The sequence below is a fragment of the Phoenix dactylifera genome, chromosome 3 (assembly GCF_051530095.1).
Source record: "Phoenix dactylifera cultivar Ajwa chromosome 3, Ajwa_hap1_PhDact_Kaust_v1.1, whole genome shotgun sequence".
Lineage (NCBI taxonomy): Eukaryota > Viridiplantae > Streptophyta > Magnoliopsida > Arecales > Arecaceae > Phoenix > Phoenix dactylifera.
This window is the reverse complement of record NC_143192.1, coordinates 6,610,239-6,635,193: the sequence shown is the minus strand read 5'-3', so window position 1 is coordinate 6,635,193 and position 24,955 is coordinate 6,610,239. Positions and strand designations below refer to the sequence as shown.

The 24,955-nt window shown below is 36.6% G+C and overlaps 1 protein-coding gene across 5 annotated transcripts in view; it reads right to left on the bottom strand.

The window, feature by feature from the left end:
* Positions 1-23,688, bottom strand: part of ETL1 (SNF2 domain-containing protein / helicase domain-containing protein) — a 34,402-nt gene extending 10,714 nt beyond the window's left edge. For 2 of the 5 annotated variants that reach the window (XM_008812858.5, XM_008812857.5), the window contains exons 1-11: positions 22,866-23,619; positions 22,622-22,739; positions 18,875-18,915; positions 18,543-18,793; positions 18,261-18,441; positions 8,818-9,003; positions 8,514-8,687; positions 8,271-8,429; positions 1,809-1,886; positions 1,492-1,628; positions 1,201-1,419 (exon numbers count right to left, since the gene is read on the bottom strand). In XM_008812858.5, coding sequence (XP_008811080.3) covers positions 1,201-1,419; positions 1,492-1,628; positions 1,809-1,886; positions 8,271-8,429; positions 8,514-8,687; positions 8,818-9,003; positions 18,261-18,441; positions 18,543-18,793; positions 18,875-18,915; positions 22,622-22,739; positions 22,866-23,375 — 2,054 coding nt within the window. In that variant the 5' untranslated portion in view covers positions 23,376-23,619. Of the gene's footprint in view, positions 1-1,200; positions 1,420-1,491; positions 1,629-1,808; positions 1,887-8,270; positions 8,430-8,513; positions 8,688-8,817; positions 9,004-18,260; positions 18,442-18,542; positions 18,794-18,874; positions 18,916-22,621; positions 22,740-22,865 lie in introns of all 5 variants that reach the window. The other 3 variants (XM_088717574.1, XM_088717573.1, XM_026810487.3) reach the window with 2 other exon arrangements.
* Positions 23,689-24,955: the final 1,267 nt, after the last annotated feature.

Below are 24,955 nucleotides of genomic sequence, written 5' to 3'. Positions count from 1 at the left end.
GAAACCAAAACAAAATCATTATTACATCATTTAAATCTAGAGATAGGCTTTGAACACAGCAACAGGCAGATCTTAGAAAGAGACATTCAAGCTTGTAGGCCTAAGCTAACCAATTTATTTTAAAAGCACGTTAAGCTAGGAAAAGCTCAACCAATACAAGCCATCCCTGTGTCCAATCTAGCCTACAGAACTGAAACAACAGGTTTTAAGGTGACCTCACCAGACATGGCAGACATTTGAACCTCCAAAAAACCAAGAAGAAAAAATTCCCATATAATATATATACACAGACATATATGCAATGTATTCAGTTAAATTAGAAAAAAGCACATTGCATAATAAAACTCATACTTTTTTATAAGATATCACAAAAAGGGTTATCAACACTTCAAATCAAATATCCAAATTTTTTGGCAGTTAATATGGTTAAAGAGTTCAAGTCCCAACAATTGCATTGGTGGATTGAGGATTCTTTAACAAGACAATCCAAGATTCTGAGCAAGTGTTGATACTTTGAAATAATGTAAAGAAAAGGGACTTCACTTTTTAAGCCAAGGAGTCCTGCGCTGTGACATCTAGCGTCGAAGTGTATAGAAGTGGTTCTAAAAATTGAAATAACACAACCTGTCCGCATTTCTACGATAAAAAGTACATCCCGCCTGTGGCTATATGCAGAAATATGTATGCAAGTGTAAGCATGCGCATGAGTGTGCACACAAATGCATGCACAGACAGGCATAAATACATACAGTCACACATCATATATAATCACTTATCATATCAAATGCCCACTTCACTGTATTTTTTCCCTGCTTCTGAAAAAGAGAGGACCACATGCAAGCTTTCTAACATTCATATGATGTATTTATCTTAAGATGTGTCTTGAATAATTTTCCCTTCCAACATTTCTTCATAATAAGTTTCAGGGATAACAGGCACCATTATACATGCAACATTAAAAAGTGTTCAAGCTGGAATATTACTAGTTTTTCAAATGTGTCCATAGTTATACATTTATCTATTTATTGAATTAGAGGTTATTGGAATGACAATTCTAAACTCTCTGGGCATTCTGATATTTGAAAATTTTTAAACTACTTTAATCAACCAGAAGCCAAATTATATTCCGTATTAGCTGTATGCAACTTGACCACCTGAAAATATATATATAACTTATAGTCCAGATAACTAATATGGTACCTGTAAACAGTAACAGGTTTTGCTTGGCCTATACGATGACAGCGATCTTCAGCCTGCCGATCCATCTGGGGGTTAAAGTCCATATCATGTATGATGACCGTATCAGCCCCAATCAGGTTCAAGCCCTGTCCTCCAGCCCTCGTTGAAAGTAAGCATGCAAAGATAGAATGATCATTGTTGAAAGTGTCCACTATCGTTTGTCTTTCTGTTACTTGAGTACTGAAATGTTGAAACACAAAGGTAAGATACATGCTCCAACAGTACTTTGAAACATATTCATGCACAGACTACCTGCCATCCAGACGTCTATATGTAACTCCTATGACTTCCAATGTCCACTCTAGAATATCAAGCATTGTGGTCCATTGGCTGAAAATCAAAACTCGGTGCCCATCCTTCCATAAAACAGGTAACAGTTCAGCTAAAGCCTGAATTAACAATGACAAATCAGTTAGAAGAAAATGCATCCAGATAAATCTTTCTTCAATTTGGTATAACATATTGACTATCCGTTCATCAGTATATGTTACAATGTAATGATTTACCCTTTGTGTGACACATCTTGTCTGGTGTTAATTGCGACGAAATGCTATAAAAGGTAATTATACCTGGCATTTTGCTGAGCCCATTACATGTTCATCTGAAAGAGCACCCTTTGCACCCACGTCACCATATGAAATTAAAAGCTGAAAAACAAAGGAACATGAAAAAAGATATACAGCCAGCTAAATATATAAAATTGACTACTTAAACATACAGAGAAAAATGTAAGGAGCTTATCACTTTTGTACTATGAAAAAAATTCTAGCCACTGCCTGTAAGATGAATATATTTGATGCTACAAAAATTTGCCATCCAGGCTAGGTTGGTTCATTCAAATCAAGGAAAGCCGTACCGGCCCGTACCGGTCCGGTCCTTGACCGGTACCGAAAACAGATGAAAACCGGTATTTTCTGGTTTTCATCTGCAAACCGGCCGGTACGGAGCCCGTACCAGCCGACCGGCCGGTTCGCACCGATACGGTTTTTTTTTTTTTTTGGGCGAACCACAACACGAGGTGGTTTTTAAAACCACCGCGCGGCGCGTGGTTTTAAGGAAAGAAGTGGCCCGTGGGCCACTTCTGTCAAAAAAAAAAGCCGGGTTTTTTTTTTGGGGGGGAACCACAGCGCCACGCGCTGTGGTTTTTAAACCACCGCGTGGCGCGTGGTTTTAAAAACCCGCGTGGCGCGTGGTTTTAGGAAAAAAAGTGGCCCACGGGCCACTTCTGTCAAAAAAAAAAAAGCCGGGTTTTTTTTGGGGGGGGGGGGGAACCACAGCGCCACGCGCTGTGGTTTTTAAACCACCGCGTGGCGCGTGGTTTTAAGGAAAGAAGTGGCCCACGGGCCACTTCTGTCAAAAAAAAAAAAAAGCCGGGTTTTTTCTTTTTTGGGGAACCACAGCGCCACGCGCTATGGTTTTTAAACCACGCGCCCACGCGTGGTTTTAAGGAAAGAAGTGGCCCACGGGCCACTTCTGTCAAAAAAAAAGAGCCGGATTTTTTTTTCCACGGTACCGGCCCGGCCGGCCAGCGGTACGCCGACCCGGACCGGTACGGCGGACCTTGATTCAAATGCTCGGTTTTGTTCTACTAAAGATTAATTCAGATATAGCATCCACAAAACTGACCCAAGCTTAACCAAAGCTCGACTAGTGAAAGAAGCATGAGCTAGGACGGGCCCTAATAAAATTAGGCTTAATTTCTTTCATACTGCACATGAATATTTTAAAAAACTAAAGAAATTAATAAGCTAGTAAACATGTAAATCTGATTTAGTTTCCAAACTGAAATGTTTCTGTATATACTAGTGGATGAAATCTAGAGTTTTAGTAGTTGGGGTTTCCCAGCAAGTTTAAAAAACCATTCTGAATCTTGTTCTTTCTAACAGATCTAGCCCTTAGCACCTCCAAAACTCTACATTCAAGCATCTTTTGGTGATAGGAATTTTATCAAGATCAGTTTAGGTTTTATAACTAGAAAAGCAAGTACAGAACATCTTATAAACAACATATCCCACATAATCGACCCCATTCAAAACCATTATTTACTATTATAAATGGAAACAGCATCAGTTATTTGCATATCCAACCATACATTTTTCTCCTTTTTTTTATGAGAGGGGAGATGGTAAAGGTATGAAATATTAAATAACTGACAATGATCAAAACCAACAGCAGTTTTTGCTCCAGTTATTGCTCATAGAAGCAAATATGCTATTTAATTAATTGCTTTTAAAAAATATTTTTTAAAAGGTATAGAGTGAATTTAAAAGTATTAATTTAATCAAATGAGCAGGGTAAAAGTAAATTTCAACTGCTCATGTGGGAACAAATGTAAAGAAATATGGACATCACTCTGCTTAATACAGTGCAAAGGGTTGGGGAAGATAAGGTAAGTGTTGTATCTCTTATATGTCCTTAAAGCCAAAAGACTTCAACAATGATTTCCTTGATGACTTGGCATTCAACTTCAACTGTCAAACAAACTCTATTTCTTAGCTTTGCAAGAATAAAGCTCTCCACAATATACATGTACAAGAATGGTTCCTGTTAATATCAGTACTCTATGTACATCAAATAAGTCACAGCTTTGAATAAATGAAATGTAGGAAACAAGCAGTGGCATTGAATACGACTTCATGAGTGATGGATCTGAAGGGCTGATAACTAGTTAATAAGTTATATGAGAGCAGCAGATGGTAACAACATGCACAATGTAGACCATCTCAACCTGTGAGATTTAGTAATGTGCATGATTCATAATTAGGAAAAAGAGACCTTGGTTATAGTATCAATCATGCCTCAACCAGTCATATTAGGCATAAATCCTCTCACTAGAGAATCACCCCATCAAGAAGTTCCAGACTTTCACAGTTTTCAAATTTATCATATTTAAGAGACTTTTAGGCACTTCTACTTGCCAATCTTTTGTTTTCTTAGTATGTTCCTTTCTGAATCCAAAAAAGAATTGCTTCCTGCTCTTGCTATACTTGTTTACCAAGAAAAATGACACAAATGAGGATAGGAATATTCTATAACAAGAGGCAACGTTTCAAATTTCAATCGACATAAGAATAAGGAAAAAAATTTATGTTAAACATCACCACTTCCTAGTTCCAGAATTCATCGGGTTTAAAATTTGGCCAAGTCAACTCGACTTGTCTAAATAGGTTTCTATGTTGGCTCAGCAACTGACCAACCCTGCCTAGAAGTTAAGAGTGATTGATTTTTTGACTCGATTGGCTCATAGAGTGACATCAAACTGCCACTCGATTGAGTCTCCAACACATAAAACACCCCATGTTTAAGAAATCTCATTACCAGGATTCTGTTGTTGCAAGTACTGTGAGAGTAGACTGCTAAAAAAGTCAGGGTCGTTTATAAAACCCAAAAAACAAAGAGATTTTGCAAAAATGGCACACTTTATTTTTCTTTATGCAGATCCAGACTATTTCTTCTAGGAATCACCAGGTTCTAAAATTTTTTAACACCATTTCCCCTAGTCCAAGCATATATGCTTAGGTGGCATTTGGTGACCCAAATGGGATCACCAAAGTCATCTTAGATCACTAGTGATCCTTATCTTAAGATAATCTAATCCCCATGATTTGAGATCACCTCGTTTGGTATCTATGAGTAACCTGTTTGGTGTTCCATAAAATTCTAATATAATACCAAAACTACCCCTAATATATTATAAAAAAATATATCTATTAATCACATAAAATGTATTATAATAATTTTTAATATATGTATTCATAATTAATTGTTAATATATTACATAAAAAATTATTAATCATGTAAATTATTAATCCCATAATAATATATTAATTGTTGTTATAGAATTTGTGTTTTCATTTATACTTTTAATATATTATTTAATACTTTTTAACATATATCTTGATTAGGAAAATAAGGCAAATAGAAGTAATATGTTAAATAATTTTATAACATGAATATAAAGTAAAATAATATGTTTCTATTATAATTTCAAATTATAATTGAATAAAAATATGACAATAATATGAATAATAATATATTATAATGTAATATATATCATAAATACAATAAATGTAATAGCAATGTAATATAATATACAATATTGATATAATAATTAATGGTATATTGGTATACCAATTTTTTCTGCTGGACTGAGGGGCATTTTTGTCTCCAAATTTCAGCTCAAGATTACTGCCCTTAGATAATCTTAGATATTTGACCTCAAGGACGCGTTTTCCATCACTGGGTTAAAGATAATTTGAGTGGGAATGATTTGGAATCGCTACCATATACGATCACCATGGTACAACCAAATATATTGATCTAGTCACTTCCAGCAACATCACCCTTGATCTTTAGATGATCACCCCATGCCAAACACCCCCTTAAGTCATACGTAAGGTTCGCAATCTCGATACTAGACACTGCACTGATACTATATTAGTATAGTGTTGCTATGGTCGGTACATGGCTTAGTTCAGCATATCGATACTCCATATGACCCATATATTGAGTATCGATTCCATATCGATACGATACGGCATGCCTACTATAGGGTGGTATGTATTGGTATGGCAACCTTGGTCTATTTAGACAAAGTTGCATGCACATATTTTGATCCTGGGTGACCCCGATCCGGCCCGGTTTTTTGTTCGGGTCCTAATTTTGGACCCAGACCTGACCCGGTTGAAGATCGGGTCAGGTCGGATCCGAGTCGGGTCCGGGTCCGGATCAGGTCCACTTTTTTTGTGCTTTTGGGAAAGAATTTGGGCAAATCTAATTTGGTCATATCATGATTATGAGGTGCTGGGTGACCCATGACTTGAAAGACTTGCAATTGACCTCTAGTCAGAACAGATGACCCATGACTTACTAAGTCGGTCTCCAAGCCAAATTTCATATCACACTATTTTTTGTCTCTATGACTGATTGGACGAAACTTGGTGTCACACAGCTCCCCTCTCACGACGACAAAAAAAATTCCAGACCTTCTTCCAAAATCCAATTCCATCGCAGAAAACTGGCACATGACCCATATTCAATTCAGTGTTCCCACACTTCCTCCCTGCAAAAGTTAAAAAAACAGAAACCAAAAAACAGAAGGAAAAAAAAGCCAGCTACCGAGACACCAGAGGTATCAATAGTGTAATAGATCGAGAGAGAATCCTGACGGACCAATAGTGCCACGACCCACACAAAAAAAAAAACTCTCTTTTGCTTCCCCCTCTCTCTCTCTTCGGGTCCATTCGGGTCGGGTCGGGTCCGTTCGGTAAACCCAGACCCGCGGGTCCTAAAATTCGGGTCAGGTCGGGTCTACGCGGGTCGGGCCGGGGCAGGTCTCGGGTCGACCCAACCCATTTGCAGCCTTAAATATAATAAAATGGAAGAAGGTTTTTTATTAAATACCTATCCTAATTTCCTGACCTTCTTTTGATATCTCCTTTGCCCCTCTTCTACCATTTGAGACTGGTAGCTTAGAGGCCATCCTAGCAACTGGCCATCTCATCCCCCATCCTTCTCTTAAGTCCCTGCCCTTCTCCTACTCCTCACTCAGTAACTAACACCACCTCGAGGCCAGCTGAGCAGCCAACATTCGCTTGAGATCAATCCCACCTAATGACCAATGCCCAACCCACTACCCATTACCCACTTGAGGACCTCGAAATCCACACAAAGTTTCATACATACCATTCTCCCCTTCTCCTCTACATGTTCTGTTCTCCCGATTTGAAACTTCAACTCTTCCCTCTTCTACTATCTCTATTTTTTCTTTGGGCATTTGGTACTTGTCTATGCCTTGGCCTTCGTTGTGCTAGTGTTTTTTGTTGGTCGTGCCATATGGTGTATCTTTTTCTTTTATTTTTTTTTTTCCTAAGAATTGGGGGGGGGGCTATTCCCCACCCTCTACCCTATACCAACCCCACCAAAACCCCCACCTATGCAGACCCTGGGCCCCCAGCAAACCAAGCCATTACTCATGGAACTGCGGATTTAATATACAAGGGTTGAAGCAACATCCCACCCCTTGACACAAGTCATATTTGAACTTCATTTTGTCCATTTTCAGCATTATATTTCATCCACATATCTTTCTTCAGAAAAGGTGTGGCGAAGATTCTGTACCATCACATACACATTACTACGATTACCATGTACTCTAGTACTTAGTCACAAGCAAATACCATGTGCCCTTTCTTAATTTGTACTATTATTATGTTTTAACTTCTACTTTGCTTGCCCAATACCTACATGTTTTGCTCTTTCTAGTGGCTATCAGTTTTTCATATGCATCCATAAATTATAGTTTGTCTATGTTATGTTGAAAAAAAAAAGTGATCTTACAATAGTATGACAATTTTTAGTTATCAATACCAGTTCTTAACATATTAGAGTCTTGAAATCAAGACAATGGGAATTTGACCAAGGCTTCAAGTTGATTTGGCTGACCTTCAAGTTATGTAAAGTTTCTAGGTGTTAAAAATACATAATAAAAAAAATCACATTATTTATATTAATATAATAACTGAAACTAAATATGACAAGTTATTTGGAGTTCAAAATCTCAATACAACAAATGTTAATATGGAAGAAGCATTTTGAGACTTCAAGAACCATATGTTTGTAAATATTACAGTATAGTGGTCGTGCCAAGAGTAGGTGCAAATTAATTGAAACAAAAGAAACAAATGCATACATGTCCATTACAAAGGCGATGCAACATTGAGGAATGGCATCTATTAACCGAGCTTATAATAATTTTTTTCAGCATATAGCAAGAATATTGGTAATTTGCCAAAATTCTACAAAGCACAATGGTACCACCTGAAGCATCATTGTCTTCATTAGTATCTAGAGCATAATTTCTAACTTCGAATTGTTCATCCAATTAAAGATGCAATGGGAAAACAGTAATATGAATATTTATTCTGCATGTGGCCATCAATGTAAAAGTTGCATTTACAGATTGCAAGTCCATTAGACATGATAGGAATTAGGAAATGTAGGAGCAACGTGACATCTGAATAACAAATTACCTGATGAATTGCAAAATCATTATAGCCCTTAAGCTCTTGAATTACTTTCTCCAAGGAACATTCAAAGCCAAATACACCCTTTGGGTACAACATTCTAGCAATACGAACAACATCCTCATCACGGTAAATACGCCTCACCAATAATGGATGATTTGCAATCTGACATAATATTCCAACACAAATGTAAAATGACTACTGAGACAGATGCATAAAATGCAGATTTGCAAACAAAACTGTAAGTACCTTGCGAAACTGCACAAAATAGTTAGAAATCTGACGCTTGGGGAGTAGACCAACAACATTATTTGACATTCCCATTGAAGATTTCATCATACGGGCTTGAGAAGCTGCACGATACTTATTTATGGCATCTTCATAAGCCTCAGACTGCTCTGCCCCCATGAAAACATACCGAACCTGCAAAATTGATTACCAATTCTTCTAGTATCATCTAAAACCGACTAGAAAAGGAATTATATTACTTGTCAAGTGTGAATCTTCTAGCAACATGGTTGACAAATGTAAAACTCAGTATTAAGATTTTTACATGTTGTATCTTTGGGATGAGTTGCTGCATAACATCTGACTTCAAGCGCCTCAATATGAATGGCCCTAAAATTGTTTTTATACGGGAGATCAGATCACTATCTTCGGCATTCAATAGCTTCTTCAGGTCAACATCCCCAGTTGCAAAAATATCAGGCATCATGAATTCCAACAATGACCACAGCTCCTGCAAATATATTTTTTGCATTGATATATAGTTATTTCTATTGGCTATTGAGAATTGGAATGTATAAAATATGTAGTTTAGTAAATTTGTATAGAGTGGTCCCACATGTAAATATTAAGCAACTGGACAAGGTTTATTGGAAATAAAATAATGAAATGTTGCATTAGCACATGAACTCTTGTAGGCCAATCCAAAAATATTTTTTCTCATAGCATTCCAGGGCTAGTAAATACTGTTGACACGAAGGATTAATTTTGATAAGTACAAAATGTTTGAGTATGATACTTAATAATTGTGTTTCTTGGAGTACTTTAGTTGTTTTACAGGGAAGCTAAATAGATTGAAAGTGTTTTGAATTAAAGTTCGTCGTCTCAATACCAAACCCCATACCGATGCCACACTAGCATTGTGTCGGTGCAGTACAGTACGGAGTCTTTTTGATGTACCGGGTGTCAGTACGCCATTTGTATCAGATACTAGTACCAAACCATGATTTGAATCCTTAGAAATGCATTAGAGTTAAAATTTTCAAGTTGGAAAGAGTTTTCACAAGATTAATGGCGTTCTACAGTGAAGAATTTAACCCCAAGTTGAGTGGAGCCGACTCTTGAAAGACCACAACTTAAACAGTGAAGCAATAAAATTCAGGATCTCAGAAGTCGACCCCAAGCATAGAGGAATCGACCCCAACACTCCAGGAACCAACCCCAGCATACAGGAGTCAAAAGTCAACCCCAATCAAGCAGGAGACAACCCCAAAATTCTCACAGGGTGAAACAGGAGAGGCTGAAATTTTAGCACTTCAAGAGTCGACCCTTCCAGGTTAGGAGTCGACTCTTATAAGTCAAAAGTCAATCCCAAGAAGCCAAAAGTCAACCCCAAGATAGCCATAGGATGAAGATAGAAAACTATAATTTTAATTTATTTCAAGAGTCGACCCTAGCCTATCAAGAGTTGACCCCTCTACGTGTAATAGCTCCACGGCTAGTTTTTTTGTGCATACAATCCACATTTAATGGCCTCCAATGACTAGTTTCAGCCTTCAACAATCAAAAGAGCTCTTCCAATCTTTATTGAACATATAAATGCTTCCACATTCAATTGGAAAGGGCGAGGATCAACGAGATAAAAGAAAAAACAAAAGAACAAGTGATCGACACTAATTAACCTTCAACCACCACTTCTTGTGCATTAATTGGAGAATTCCATCTGAACTGTGCTGCAAAAAAAGCTTCCGTCCAGCAAATTAAATAGTGTTTCATTGGTTTTAATTCAGTTCATTAAGGACCATTTATTGTATTCATTGTTCTCATTGCATTTGTAGGTAACAAGTTTCAAGCGTATTGAAATTGCGGATAGGTTGATTTGTACCTTGAAACGGAGTGTAAAGGCTTATACGTAGTTGGAAAATGGAGTGACTAGCTTGTGTTAAGTTAGAGGTTTCGGTCAGTGGTATCCGACGTTTGTATTTGTGGTAATACGAATAATGGATTGGAAATTTCCAAGGAAGCAGCCTTAGGAAGTGGATATAGGTGCTAGGTTTTGCACCGAACCACTATAAATCCTTATGTTCGTAATGCTATTATTATGTTATTTGTTGCATTCATACACTAGTTCTGCACATATTTGCTATCTCATAACTATACACACTGAAAAATTTGTTTTCCGCTGCACATACTTGTAAAAGTTTTTAAAAAACCCAATTCATCCCTGCCCCTCTCTTGGGTTGCTTATCTAGGCAACAAATACATGAAAGATATTGAAGAGCAAAGGACCTAGACACAAAAGCTTACTTATAACGATCAATGTTTTAAAGTGAATGTGTATAATGATATAAGCTGTAAGGCAAGCCACAAGCCTGACAATATATGACATAACCTCCAAAGATTTCCCCTTCAAATAAGAAACATTTAAAAATCCTATGCTGCCTTTGTAGTTATCTTTGGTTTCAATTTTGGTATGTTCATCATTCTCACATTGCATACCCCAAATGAGCACAAATCTTAACTATAAATTCACCTTTTGATTCAGTCACTGAGTTTTAGATGCTTATACGATATCTTACAATGTCCAATTTAGCAAGTTGAGTCCATGCACAATAAGATTATGCTAAAGAAAATTTATGTTACTTTATCCCTCCCATTGGAACCAAAAAGACTCATGCTTATTGTGCATGCCACTCATTACTAACATAGCATTAAGCAGAAGACATGCACCATGACAGTCTCTGTATGTGATTTGCATACCTTGCAACATGTAGACTCAGCCACATGCCTCAAGACATCTTTAAAGATTCTTTCACCTTGAAGCAAGAGGTGAGGCAAGCAGAAAATTAGCCTTTTAACAATGTCTTTGACATACAAACATGATATGCATATCAGCTCCATCTTTACAGAAACAGAAAGAAGTTCAAGAGATATCCTCATTTCCCAAAATAAATGTCAAAACATCAGAATGAAGGAAATGACACAAGATGATTCAATATATCCTACCATGTAGAAAGAAAATTGAATGAGATAATGAAATGAGGAGGCAAGCAGACTAGGACAATCCAATTATTTTGCTGATGCTGTAGGTAGAACCAGTTGTATTGCTACAAGGATATCAAAATCAAATAGCATGCCTAAGGCCTTGGTCAAATGGCACAATATGCCCATATAGGCATTCATACTCGATGTAATCCCAAGTCTCTCATATTCATTAACATCTACCCAGCACCATATTAAAAAGGCCTATCACAACTTCCTGAGGCTTATATCTTAGTTACATAAAGTGAGACATATGCATCTTATACAGAGGTTCCTGTAAGAAACCACCTTGTTGTCCCCTAAACTAAATGGTATAAAGAAAGCATCTGGCTTTAGTCATCCCCACAACCAATTGAAGGTGAGGGATCAATCATTATCTTTATTTTTCCATGATATTTTATGTGGAATCAAACCTGAAATCTTAGTATGATATATTATTGACACTAGCCTAAGATTTTGCAACGATTTAGCATACACATTTTGTTTCTCATTTCAGTTCATATCCAAACTAGAACACAACACTTAACATCCTGTACCTTGTTCTTTTTTGCTTGATTTTGACAGTTTCTTAATCTTTCAAGAAAATCCATAAGGTTTATGCAGTCAGGCCATAGTCTCAACTCTTGAGGTTGAGGCTTACATTAACTCTTTATGCATTTGAATGCTTTGTGCCTCCATCACCTTAAACAATATGCATCAAATAAATGTTGACTATAAACTACAGCGTAGACATGTGCATATCAAGAAGAAAAAATAGCATAAGAAACTTTAATCACCATCAACGAAGTCATTGTTAAAGCAAGTAATAAGCTTAATATGGGTATGGCTAGGCTATGTTGCGAAGTCCATCTAATGTCTGATTCAAATTGCACTACATTGATCTTATCACAATCCCTCAACACTACCAAACTAGGTAATGAGAAATCTTGTTTTTTTATTAGAAATAGGGCCCAAGCAAGCCAAAAGCACTAGCATAAACAAAAGTTATAGTCCAGACCAACCTACATCTGACCCTAATTCATCCATGCATACATCGGTGTGTATGTATATATTATGTAATACATAAGCATACACATATACATACATATACAAAACAACATATATACACATAGACATATATGTGTATATAAATGTATATTGATATATACATTATACATATATGCATGGATACACACACACAGATTTCGAACAAGGATTGCTGAACTGAGCCGTATCGGCTGGTTCAACCCGAGCCATGCCGACCCGGTCTCCGACCGGATCGGTTCTCTAATGAAAAACGGTTTTGAACCCCTAAGGGCCGGAACCTGATTGGATGTGGCCGGAACAGATCGGAACCAGCCAGAACTGCACGGAACCGGACGATTCCATCCGGTTCGAACCCATATGGGTCTCGGTACCAACTCGATGAACCTTGGTTTCGAAGGTGGTAAAAATTAAAAATTATGAAGTTCCTAAGAGTGATTATTTTCAATATTTAGGATTGATTATTCATAAAAAAGAGAAAATTGACGACGATGTTATCCATAGGATTAAAGCGAATTGGATAAAATGGAGAAGTGTAACTAAGATATTATGTGATCATAGACACCAGCTAGGTTGAAAGGAAAATTCTATAGGATAGCCATACGACTAGTTATCTTTATGGTACAAAATGTTGGACAGTTAGAAAATAATATGTGCACAAAATGAGTAGCTGAAAAAAGAATGTTGAAATGGATGTGTAGCAATACAATAAAAAATAGAAGAAGAAATGAAGTCGCTAGTAAAAAGGTGGAGGTAGCATCAATTGAGGACAAATTGATAAGAAAACAACTTAGATGGCTTAGACATATACAATGTAGGTTGAGGAACACACCAATAATTTGATACATGTAAAAGGAAAGAGGAAAAAAATCACATGGAAAGTAGTAAGAAAGGATTTAGTATCTCAACATCTCTCAAAAAGTATGTCAGCACTAAGCAATATCAACTACATCACACCTTATTTGATAGGACTAGATGTACTAAGGGCATCTGGAGAACTATATGAACTAATCTAGTACACCTGATATAGACCATATCTTAAATTCTTGATTTTGGTTTCTAGGAATTTTTAGTTGCATAGATGATAGTAATCAAGGTGAATCTTCAATTTGGAGAGTCCAATGATTTTGAATGTAAAAAAATTTTAGGTTCAAAATGTAGTGTCTACACACTCTCTCTCTCTCACAGACAAATGCACACACATTATATAATACACATATAATGAGTACATATCTAATATATAACTATACATATACTCTATGAAGCACAAATACTTCAAATTATATATGTCATGTCCACATTGTATACAGAATAGACACCGACAATTGTTAAGATATTTTTAAGATAATTGTTGGATACTATTGAAGTATCCTATCTTCAAAATTTTAAAAAGGTATTAAATACTTTCCAAATACTATTGAGATGCTTCTCCGGTACCTCCAAGGATGAGGTGAAGGCCTTTCTTTTCTTTTATTTTCTATAGAGTATTGTTTGTTTTCATCATGAATAATGATTAATTTTGGAAGTTCATGATGTGGATATTATTGTACAGAGTATGGATTATAGTCTATTGATTTAAATGATAACTAAATGATGGAATTTGCAAATGTTAATTTGGCAATCCTCTATGCTTCCTATATGCATATTTAGATATATGTAAATAAATACATATTATTGTCGTATCCTTGATGTATCATATAATATGTTACCAGATTTATCACACCAACTTATCGATATCGTGTCATATCCATATCCCTGCTTCACAGAGTATGCATATACATATACATACATGTATAATTTGTGTATATATGCTTGTCCTATTGATTTGAAAGATAATTAAATGATGAAACTTGCATATGTTAATTTAGCAATCCACTATGCTTCCTATATGCATATTTACATATATGTAAAGAAATAAATGTTTACTTATTATCATATCCTAACTATATCATATTATATGTTAGAAGGTTTATCATACTGACATATGAATATCATATCATATCCATACGAAAAGAGGGGCTTAAAAGAACGGGAAAGAAAAGATGGGACACAAGGAGGGTTCCTAGAAGAGGAGCAAAAAAGGGAGGAAAACGAAGCTCGTTTTGACGGTTAGACATCGGGCACACTTTATTAGCTTAAGCAGATGAAACTGACCTTAAATAAAGCCCCTTTTTTAGCTTTTGCTTGGCTTTTCAGCCTCCATTTGCTGGTTCCAAACTATCACCGATCCAAGAGATCAGCCTTCAAACCTTTTTTCTTTTAATCTCCTAAAGGCTTTCTCAAGGAGAAAGCTAGTTGGGGAACTATGACCTGGGTACTTTCTTTCGTAGATGTTTTTCTATGTCTAAGTGAAGAGCTTCTTGTAATGTATTAAAAAGGGGAAGAAAAGGGGAAGAAAGAGAAGGGGGGGGGGGGTATATATACTCGTTTTAGGTCCAAAATCGATAATCAAGCATCCAAATTGAAGATCCACATTACTAATCGTATTATCTACACCAGTAAAAGTACCTAGAAATTAAAAGCCCAGTAATTTTGGTGGTCTCTAACTTGTGCACCAAGTAGATACAAAAATGGAAAGTTAAAATAATATGAGAACATATTTTGCTATGACCTAAGAATTGAAATGCATTGATTTTTAGTCTATATATGTTTTAACATGTTTAGATCATGACCAAAAAGGTGGATTATCAATTTAAAGGCTTTATCATGTATTTGTTTTCTCTGAAATGGAATAAAGAGTGAGTCAAGGCTATGATCAGGTTGGATAACTGCATGGGCATGCCACCAGTTGTCGCTAGAACAAAGGAGAGAAGTAGATAGGTTCTATTGCTTTAAACTTCAAGGACTTCAACGATCGGAATTCTACCAAAGCTACTAGAGATTAAAGTCTAATTAAAGAAAAAAATCAAAAGATGAAAAGTAAAACCAAACTAATAATTTCATGGATTCAAATTGTGCCAAAAGGTCCTTTTTTTGTTTTACAATGTCATATTTACACATCCCTCAATCGTCACGTTCCTCTGCTAACCACTTGAATGTGTCTTCTCTCCCCTCCACCACATGCCCCATTGGTTACCACCACAATCCCATTTTCTTCTTTTTCAGTTACTTTCTTTGATTTCAAATTTTAAATTATCCTTCCAAATCTCATGTTATATTGTCCAATAACCGCCTTGGAACCAGTTTTTCATTAACATTGCTAGATTTCATATTCAACTTGCAATACAATGATATGTGAATTGAATGCACCCTTAGCATTTTTGCATTCTCAGTTGACTCAGTCAATTTCTTATAGCTTAGTCTTTGTTTCTTCCATTTGGCCTATACTGTTAACTAACATTTTTTGGTGTCCAATACATCATCATTGAGGTTTTTCAACCTATCCTTGCTGACAAAGCTCATCCTTAACTAGGGTGTCTTGATACTCAACCCCCTTTTCCTAGCTAGAACCAATCAACCTACTTTTAATAATGTCACATGACAGCATTTTTGAGAACGGTTCATGATGTGCCATATATGTCGCTTCTACGATACATCTCCGGTCTCAATCTTCGGTCAAGATATGGTGTAAACAGTACTTTAGCATCATTCTAGCACAATGGAAGCCATCCATCTTTAGTCTATTTAATGTATAGGTTAAAGACCACTAAAACACATGATTTTTTATTTCTATGAATTATTAGTGGTGCAGATCATAGTCAATAATGTAGATCTTCAATTTAGGTATATGATTATTGAATTGGACCCAAAAGAAGTAGATACCTTCTCCTCTAGAAAGGAGCATATAAACATATATATATATAGAGAGAGAGAGATTGACTTAGCTAAACTCGAGTGGATCTCCACTCAAATTTGGTCAAGTCTAGATTGAATGATGAGAGTCTCACATGGATGATCCGAGTTGTTGGATGTAATCTATCACCTCTAAACTACTTACACACCCAAAATCATATCTTCTAGGTTCTATCCCATGCATCAAGGTCAAAAAACCATGTATTGTTTCGTGTCATTTAAATTGTCCAAGTTTTTGATCACTTGATGCATGGACTAGGGATCTCCAAGGCCCATGATTTTTGGTGTGTAAATAGTTTAGAGCTAGTAGATCATATCCAATAGCTCGGATCATTAATGTAGAATTTTCATCATCCAATCTAGCCTTGACCGAATCTAAATGGAGATCCATTCAAGTCAATCTATATATGTGTGTGTGTGTGTATGTGCGTGCATATATAAACATTTTATATGTATATATAAATATACATATATAAATGTATATGTATATCGATGGGCATTTATAGGAAGGGAGAGAGATAGACTAAGATGCACTCAAGTGCATTTGTATGCTTCCTAATGAAAATCGATATTGGACCTCTCAAAATGAAAATTGACACTATTGAACATGATATATGGTGCATAAAATGCCAAAAAATAAAAGATCCTACAGATTCAAGATCATTTACCCATGTATTAAATCAATGAAAAATAAACAATTTTCTCGATATGAAGCCATGCCTTCATTTCATCTATAATCTAGAAGCATCCAAATCAGCTAAAATATGATTGGTGTATATTTTAAAATATTTAGATCAAGATCAATGGTTTATATTTACAAATTATATAGTGTATAACATACTTTAGCTAACTAGCTAAATCCTACTGCTAATTTTGTGCTTGCTTGATGCATAGGCAAAGAATCTTTAAAATATAAATTATATTTAGTCTCTTGGCATGTTATACACCATAGATCATTGACAATGTCATTTTTCATTCCGAGAATTGCATCATTGACTTCCATTAGGAAACATTTGGAGCCAAATGCGCTCAAGTGAATTATAGCCTAAGTCTCCATCTATCACTCTATCTATCTATCTATCCATCTATATACATACATATATATATATATAGTATACATATATATATATATATATACACATATATACATATATATACACATATATACATATATATACATATATACCTGCATATATATCTATATATATGTTTATGCGTATGTATAATTTTGCCTTATTTCATTGCCCTCTTTTTTACAGTTTTATTCATTTTTTTCCTTTTTTCTAGTCAAAACTCTAAAAATCAAGTCAAAACTTCAACATCTATTAAGTCGAGCTTCAATACTCTGAAGACAAGTACGCTTTTACCTTTGTTGTCTCTTGTATAATATCATTCCACCCCCAAGTTTCTTTACAGATATATTTTCCTTCTCAACTCTCCAAGAACTTCTCTAGCAACTCTCATAATATAATCAATCATCGAATCCCACTTCTATTTGGTTTAGTTCTCAAGTTTTCATTTTTCTTTATAAATAATTATCAGTAAAAGGTTTTGTACCTTCCCCTTCAAATAATTTATAGTTTTTGTTCAAAATCTGATTCTTTTACGCTTTCTAACATTTAATTAATAACAATTAGTGTTTTAATGTTTAAATTGCATTTTGCTTTGACATAGAAAATTGTGTATATTTAGAATTTCAAAACAATAATCTTTGCACACTTTCAGTTATTATTTAGTATCCATATCTCTGTATGTCTTGTAATAACTAATAACCATTTTAGAAAAATGCAAAAGTCTATGTCACACTCCGCTGATTGTAATAAGTAATGCTAATAAAAAAAATCAGTGCCCTCTAAACATGTTATTAAAAGAAAAATGAAAGCAACCTCAAAGAGCAAAAGGCAAACAACATACATGTAAATCATTTTGAAGAGGTGTTCCCGTCAACATCAAGCGCTGACGTGCATTTTGTGCTACAGACATTAGGTTTTTCCAGCGGAAGCTATTCTTATCCTTCAAAACATGAGCTTCATCCATGAGAACACAGCTCCACTTCCACCGCTTCAATGCCTTACGATCATCTTTCTGTTGAGCACTGCAAGAAAAGAGGTGAAATATTTAGCAATTTTCAGTGAGATACTAATCTAGATTCTGAGACTAAACATCTTACTATTGCAAGCACGATAGCTTACAAACCTGCGTCTTTCGAAAAGTGAATAACACACAAGGAGCACATTGAATGGTGGAGGCAGACCAGCTTTGCCTAGGTAGCTTAACTCCTTTGAATAGGTTGTTCTTCCAGATCCATGAAATAAGATGACAGAAAATGATGGACACCATCTCCTCAGTTCTCTTTCCCAGTTTTCTAAGACTGATGCCGGGCAGACAATCAGGTGGGGACCTGGATCATTGTCCAAGTGCTTTAGCAGGCTAAGATATGTGACAGCCTACCAAAAGAAAGAAAATCATCAGAACATATTCCACCTCTAGTAAGAAAGTTTACAATTAAATACAAAAACCCACTTTACCTGCACAGTCTTGCCGAGCCCCATTTCATCTGCCAAGATTGCTGCATACAACTACTTGTTAGAGGGAAAATATGCATGATGAAGAAGTAAACAAAGAAACGTTTAGCAAACCAAGAACTGAAAGTTAGCCAACTTAAGAGACATGCCTCTATTTACAGCATGAAGGCCCACCGAATCAACATAAATCATTTAGTAAACATGACTGCAACACAATTTATCCCCAAAAAGTCCGACAAAAACCAAATACCGGTAAGTGTTATTGTATTAATGGATTAGAGGATTTTAAAATTGCATATAAATGTCATACTAATAAAGTTCATGTCATCTTGGTTCTTTGCTTCTTCACAACCAATGACCATTTACAAAAATCAGGTTTTGCAAAAATATGAGATACATATAACAAAACATGGAGTTTCTAGCTATTAGAGCCAATCTGAATATTCTAATCAATCTAAAGCCACAAACGAGTAAAATCATCACAAGCAGGCACCCAAGAGATATAGTTGATGCTTTTAATCCCCGATATGCCCTAATAATATAGCTGAGGTGTCTCAAACAACTGAACAAGCGAGATATGCCAATGAAGTTTTCAGTGTCAACAAGAAAATGGTTTTTGATTGCAATCTGGACAAGTCTTCTGGTTATAGATTATCAAGAGAAGTCATTAACGGATTAACCTCTTATCAATTGTCAATCATGAAAGTGTCAACCACATTATACATAGCTCTACAAGTACAGAATTAGACAGATCATACAGCTCATCTGATTAACGGCCATGGTCAATTGCGAAACCCAATGTACAAGCAAGCTTACCAAATCTCAATGCCCCAATTTAAAATTCAATGATCTTATACTCTTACTGGAATTTTTTTCCACAATCCATAAGAGCTCCTCTATGGCTCTTGATCAAAAGAGAATGTCTTAAGAGTCAATAGAGGTTGACAATTTCATGTATATTTTAGAAACAAAATACTTAATAACAATCTTAGATATGAATGCAATTCCCTGCATCAGACTTTCCTATTCCCCTCTTTCTAGAATATTGCCAAGAACAGGGAGAACAAAGTCTGTCTCTCAATTGCAAGAGTTTAAACAAACAAATAAGATAGGTGTCCCTAACAGTGTTCTATTTCATAGGTTTCTTGGCAGCTGCCCCATCTGGTCCAAAGTTGCCCTCTGAGGAATTTGGCACCAACCAAGGAAGGTTGACATTCTCAAATTCTGATGTATAATACATTAACCCATTTGCTGAACCATATGGGCATATTACATAATAGGATTTAGTTTATGGTAGTAGTAATAGTCATCTGGGAAGTCTATGATCATGGCTAAGGGCTTAAGTTGCTGGAGAGCTCCTAAACTATCAAGTGAAAGGTTGTTGGTAAAGTAACGCATACTTTTTTGTTCAATAAACCATCTACTTTGATGTGTTTACTCCGCCATCTCTCTCCTGTGTGTTTTCCTCACAGCTAGCAGCATCGAATATTTCAGTCAACTATATACATCCTTTGTAATCATCCCTGTTCAGTATTTATCCACTATGACAGTCAGCAAGAGTAAGCTTTTTACATCAAATGGTAACTTTCATCTAAAGTATTCTAGGCTTCCAATTATTTTTCCTGATCATTTCAAATAAATATGAGTGCATTACTAGGTATCCTTAAGTATTAGATAGGGCAACTTCAAAAGAGAATAGGCATAGGGACACACACACACACACACACACACACACACACATACATACATACATACATGTACACATACATATACATATACATACAAATTCACATGTGCGTTGTGATGCTTTTCCAATAGAAAACCAAAAAAGGGAAGGAGACGGATATATGTTGTCTAACAGACAAAATAATAGAAAAACCATGAATTTACAAGTTGTTTAGCCTATTCCTAAAGCAGATTTAGGGATGTGATAAGGTACTTAAATTGATAAATACCTATAACAAATTTATGTCAATACCTGAAACACACTTACTTAAGTGCCTCTCACACTTGATTTTAAGAGTCTCCTACATGACACCCCAAAAAAAAAGAGCCAAATATCAGTACTTTTTTGTTGGCATTAGTAGGACGACTCAATGTGGTGTTCAACCATGTCTTCTAGCATCCTGCCATGTCCAAGTGTCCAAGTTACCTTAAAGATGGAGCATCCAAGTATTACATTGTCAACCTCGAAAATATTCACAGCACATACCTACATCATCTCAGTCCATTCTCAACTACTTTTTTCTCAATCGTTAGAGCCTCTAATGCACTCATTTTGCACTTTAGTTCATAGTATTACCAAAATTTCATATATGCTTTATGATTAAAATGCCCATATTATATATGCTTGCACCTTTCATGTTATCAATCATTTTGAAGCATCCTGTGTTTTCCAAAGTAGCAATTCTAAATAATGACCTACAACACTAATTAGCAACAAATGCACCTCCCTTTAAAAACCATGTGGATTGGCATTTAAAATGATTACCAACAGTTGAATCAAAGACCTATGAACAACATTTAGAAAAGAAGTGAAGCATTGCAACCCCATATATTTCCCCATCCTATGCAAATTCAACAAAGAATATTCAACAAAGAACATATGGTTGTGCATCTCTACAAGTGATCTTTTCACTTGGGAAGCTACCACACCCTGCTTCTTCAAGATCAAGTTTGAAGGCAGCATGCATAACAAAGGAATGTATGATGGAGCAAGCTTCGTTATTAGGAATTATAGTTGCTCCCTCATTGCAACAACTACTATTCCAAATCTTTGATACTACTGTTCCGATGGCTAAGCTGCGCAACGCATGGGAAGTCAAAGACTTTGCAGGCTTCCCACATTCTTCTAGAGGGGAACTCCTTTGCTGTGGTAAAGTGGTTATCAATGTCAGTACCTAATGTGGCTAAGACGCAAATTTTACACGTGGGACTCTGTTTCTGCTACCCAACCCCCACCCCCCCACTTTGGATCTTTTGGTACTCTAACTCACATGGATATATCCATACAAGGAATGTATAATATGTCGGCCCTACCCAAAGAAAAGGAGAAAAAGAAAGCAAAAAGAAACCATCCTCCACTACAGAGATGATAATACAGTCAATGTGCATTAGGTAAATGATTACTCATATTTATATCAACCTTCTGATGGTAAAGTAATAGATACAAAAACTGATATAGGTATGACTCAAATCTTTAAATTACCACGTGCAGTTGATAGAATACTCTGTTATAAAGACAGAAACTATCATAATACACCAAGATATTACATGAATACTAATAGAATATAAGAGTATATATTAGTATCCTTTTTAATAGTTAGCAAGAGAAAATGGTTGGACAAAATTTGGACAACTAGACTCGAGATGTGTGTAGCTAGAAATTGCAGAATATACTAAATTTACAAGGTGAGTACTGTTGTTAGATGAACTCGTGCATAGTTTCTAACATACTGACTACCAAGTGGCAAGGTATAAGGGTTTCCCTTTGTACCTGACTATACATACTGATATCTATACATGCATCGTCTAACAAATATTTACTTCTAAAAATGCATGTGAAACTGATCAGAATCTTAAAACTAGTAAACATATTGAATATATTCTCTCTGCCTCTTTCTCACATTGTAAACCCTTACAGAGTTATAGACAGACTGCAAAAACATTGGCAAGCAATTTATTTTAAGTGCCACAGATGGAACAGTAAGGGGCAAGGAAAGGATTGCCATAGCTGATCGCTAATCTTACCGCCACCAATATTTTTTTTGTACAACAGTAGAAGAAAATTAACACCGACGAGCTGATAAGGCTTCAAAGTTGGCTCAAAATCCAATTCTTCACTCGCACAAGCTGCTTCAATATCTTCCTATTTGCAAAAGCACCGCAAAGTAAAAATTAATAATATATCTACAAGTCACTAAAATCACACTTAGATAAACTACCATTACTATTATACTTCATCATAGTAGTAAACTTGCAACAAAACCAGCACCTGAGTAACAACCCTACAGGAAGAAGCTTCCACTTCAGCATATCGATCGCAAGCATGAATTGAGGAGCCATAGAGCTCTTGCCGCAGAGCTGCCGATATCTCTCCGCACTTCTGCAGGGCCTTACCGACTAAATCAACTTCCTCTTCTACTACCTTCTCCTCCTCTTCCTCGTCTTCAATACGAAATTCCTCCTCATCCTCTTCCGCGGACCGAATCTCGAACACCTCTGCCACATCGTCGGCATCGCTGTCCTCGTCCACAATGAACCGCCGACCCCGGCTACCCTTCGGGGGCCGACCCGCCGTCACCACTCCCTCATCGTCGCCCTCCTCCTCCAAGTCAACCCGGCTCTCCCGCACTCCGGCCCCGTTCTGGCTCGCGACGCCGGGGCGGTAGGCGAAGGACTCGATCGGGGGAGGCGAGGCTCTGCTCTTCTTGAGGATTCTCGAGGGCTTGAAGGAGTGGTTCTCCCACTCGTCGTCGGAGATCTCCTCGAAGACGCGCCTCATCTGGCCCTCGAAGTGGACGAGAATCTAGGGTTTTTCCGAGGCGTTGTCAGAAATTGAGAGGGCTAGGTTTTGGGGCTCGGGGTGGGGAAGGGAACGGAGTAGGAGGAGCGCGAAGGTTGGAGGATTCGACGGCGAGGGGATGTCAGAAGTTTGGCGGTTTCAACGAAGAAATGTTAGAGAGGAACCGCCATTTCTTTCGTTGGTTTAAGTTTTCGGGAAATATTCTTTGGGCAGGGGCGCTGGTGCGCCGTCTGAGATTCCAAGCGGTCCTTGTCAGGTCTTTGGTCGCACACATTGGGTGGAGTTGGGCTGCAAACATTGGCTAGTATGATTGAGTTGGCTTGCAGGTTAGGACTCCCAGATGCCCCTTGGACCTAGATAGCTGCTTAAATTGGTATGTTATATTTTTTTTGGATTGATTCATTATTTGAGATTGTTGAGATGGATTGATATGAAACAAAAGATCAAACAGAGAGATTTAAGAAGATCGAGCCACAGTAAAAACACAGCATACGCAGATTTATGTGATTTGTTTCCAAGCTTACATCTACGAGCGAGAGAGGATGGAGCAGAGATTCCACAATAATCAAAAGGATGTGGTACAAAAATAGAGCTGCCCCTTAACAAAATCCTAATCCTAATACACCATGTCTTATACTTTCCTAATGAGGTAAAAGCAGATGTCCATAAAAAACTAGCTTGGGTCCCCCAATCCATGAGCATGGGACGCTCAACCCTAGCGGCCGGCATGTGCACCTCGTATGTTTTTGTCTCACATCTAATGTAGCTAGATTCAAAATTAGCATGGACCATGGCTGAGATGCGAGACTAGCATGGACCATGGCCCAATAAAATTATGGAGTGGGGCAGGGTATATTCAACAAATCTCCATCTTGACTTGAATCTGTCAAGTCAAACCATGAAATAGTGGAATGTCTCTTCACCTTCTCCACATAAGCCCGAAAAAGTAAATCTCAAATATTGTGTAGGCCAATTAAGTCCAAGCACTGTTTAAACTTTGCCAACATAAGAGGCTTGGTCAATATATCGGATAGGTTGTCTGCAGTATCAATCTTTTTCACAACAATATCACCTTGTGCAATCATATAACAAACAAAATGGTACTTGAAACTAATGTGTTTTGTCCTCTCAAAAATTAACATCTGATTTTTAGACAAATGGATAGCACTATACCCGAATTGAGCTCACCAAACAAATCTCTAAACTAAATAGCATCCTTTACAATCTAAGTTGCTGCACTATACTCGGCTTCAGTAGTGGATAATGTAAATATAGGCTGCAAAGTGGCCTTCCAGTTAATAGCACAACCACCAAGAGAAAATACATAGCCAATAAGTGATCTTCTATCAAGATCATCTGCAAAGTCTGAATTAACAAAACAAACGATGCTGCCATTGCACTCTCCAAACTCTAAATAAACATCAGAAGTACCTTGCAAGTATCCATGAATGTACTTCACTGCCTGCCAGTATATTTTACTAATATTGGATATATATCTAATTACAACACTAACTACATATGAAATGTCAGAACGTGTGCAAATCATAGCATACATAATG